The sequence below is a fragment of the Propithecus coquereli genome, unplaced genomic scaffold, assembly GCF_000956105.1.
Source record: "Propithecus coquereli isolate 6110/MARCELLA unplaced genomic scaffold, Pcoq_1.0 Scaffold195, whole genome shotgun sequence".
Lineage (NCBI taxonomy): Eukaryota > Metazoa > Chordata > Mammalia > Primates > Indriidae > Propithecus > Propithecus coquereli.
In genome coordinates this window covers 2,498,851-2,500,505 of record NW_012144411.1, presented here as the reverse complement: position 1 = coordinate 2,500,505, position 1,655 = coordinate 2,498,851, and the positions used below count along the sequence as shown (strand labels likewise).

The window sequence follows — 1,655 nt, the reverse complement described above, 5'->3', positions numbered from 1 at the left end:
ATTTTCTTTGGTGGCATGTAGAGAAAAAGATCCAATTTAATAAGAATATAAAACCAGCTCTTTACTTTGAAGCTTATAACTTGAAAAATGTAAATTTGGAGATAATATAATCTTTGTATTTTGTAAGTAGTAAATTGATGTCCAGATTTTTCATTGATTATTCTACAAAACATCTCCATCTCACATATGGATTTCTAACTTGTTTGTTTTATATTTCTCCTTAATAGAATGAAAAGTTAATTCTAGAGCATCAAGAAAAAGCCAACAGACTTCAAAGGCGTCTAAGTCAGGCTGAAGAGAGAGCTGCTTCAGCTTCCCAGCAGGTAGGGAACATCCTCATTATCCCAAGATAATAAACAGTCTGAGTACTTTAAAGCTAAAAAGTTTCTTAGAAGTTCTCAGAGAACTAGTAGTTTTGTTTTTACTTGATTTATACATTTAAAATTAGTCCCTTTAATACTTGAGGTTGAAAAAGTAAACTTTAGGAACAAAAACAAACATCAGTATCCTTCAGTTGACACCTACCTCTAGAACTGCGCTGTCCACTAAGGTGGCCTCTAGCCACAGCCAGCTATTTAAATTTAAATTAAATAAAATTAAATAAAATTTAAAATCAAGATCCTCAGTCACACTAGCCAGATTTCAAGTGCTCAATAGCCATATGTAGGCCGGGCATGGTGGCTCATGCCTATAATCCTAGCACTCTGGGAGGCCAAGGTGGGAGGATCACTTGAGGTCAGGAGTTCGAGACCAGCCTGAGCAAGAGTGAGACCCCCATCGCCACTAAAAATAGAAAAATTAGCCAGGCGTGGTGGTGGTGGTGGTGTGTGCCTGTAATCCCAGCTACTTAGGAGGAAGAAGCAGGAGAATCTCTTGAGCCCAGGACTTTGAGGTTACTGTGATCTACGCTGATGCCATGGCACTCTAGCCCAGGTGACAGAGTGAGACTCTGTCTCAAAAAAAAAAAAAAATAGCCATATGTAGCTATGGCTATTATATTAGACAGTATAGCTATGGAACATTAGACAACACTGCTCTAGAATTATGTTCTGTCTAAAACTAGGCAGAAGGCCAGATGCAGTGGCTCACACCTATATCCCCAGCTACTCCGGAAGCTGAGGCAGGAGGATCACTTCAAGAGTTTGAGGCTACAGTGAGCTGTGATTGAGCCACTGCACTCCAGCCTAGGCAACAGAGTGAGACTCTGTCTTTATAAATAAATGAATTAATGAAGGAGGAAGGGAAAGAAAGAAAGAGAGAAAGGAAGAAAAGAAGGGAAGAAAGGAAAGGGAAGGGAAGGGAAAAGGGAAAAGGGAAAAGGAAAGAAATTCCCTGACAGGTTCGAAAGTAGATAACATGGCTTTGAATGTAATATTTCAAATTGTGCTGCCTTTGTTTTTATTTTAGTTTTAGGTAGAAAAAATTACATGGCTTACAGACTAATTTTATTTAATGTACATTTTTATATGACCAAGTAAATCTAAAATACAGTATAAAAGTTGTCCAATGGAAAATGGAACAGAAAATGCAGACCATCAATGAAATACTAAGAAGTGATTTCTCATAATACATACATATCATATAAATGAAATGGGCTGTTTGTTCTAAAGGAGGAGCAATAGTCCCTCCTGTTAGTAACAAAATGAGACTAGTCC

The 1,655-nt window shown here is 37.6% G+C and overlaps 1 protein-coding gene across 1 annotated transcript in view; it reads left to right on the top strand.

Moving 5' to 3' along the window:
• SCLT1 (sodium channel and clathrin linker 1) overlaps positions 1-1,655 on the top strand; it is a 214,721-nt gene that overhangs the window by 210,313 nt on the left and 2,753 nt on the right. Inside the window, exon 19 of the mRNA XM_012643284.1 lies at positions 228-323. Coding sequence (XP_012498738.1) covers positions 228-323 — 96 coding nt within the window. The remainder of the gene's footprint in view (positions 1-227; positions 324-1,655) is intronic.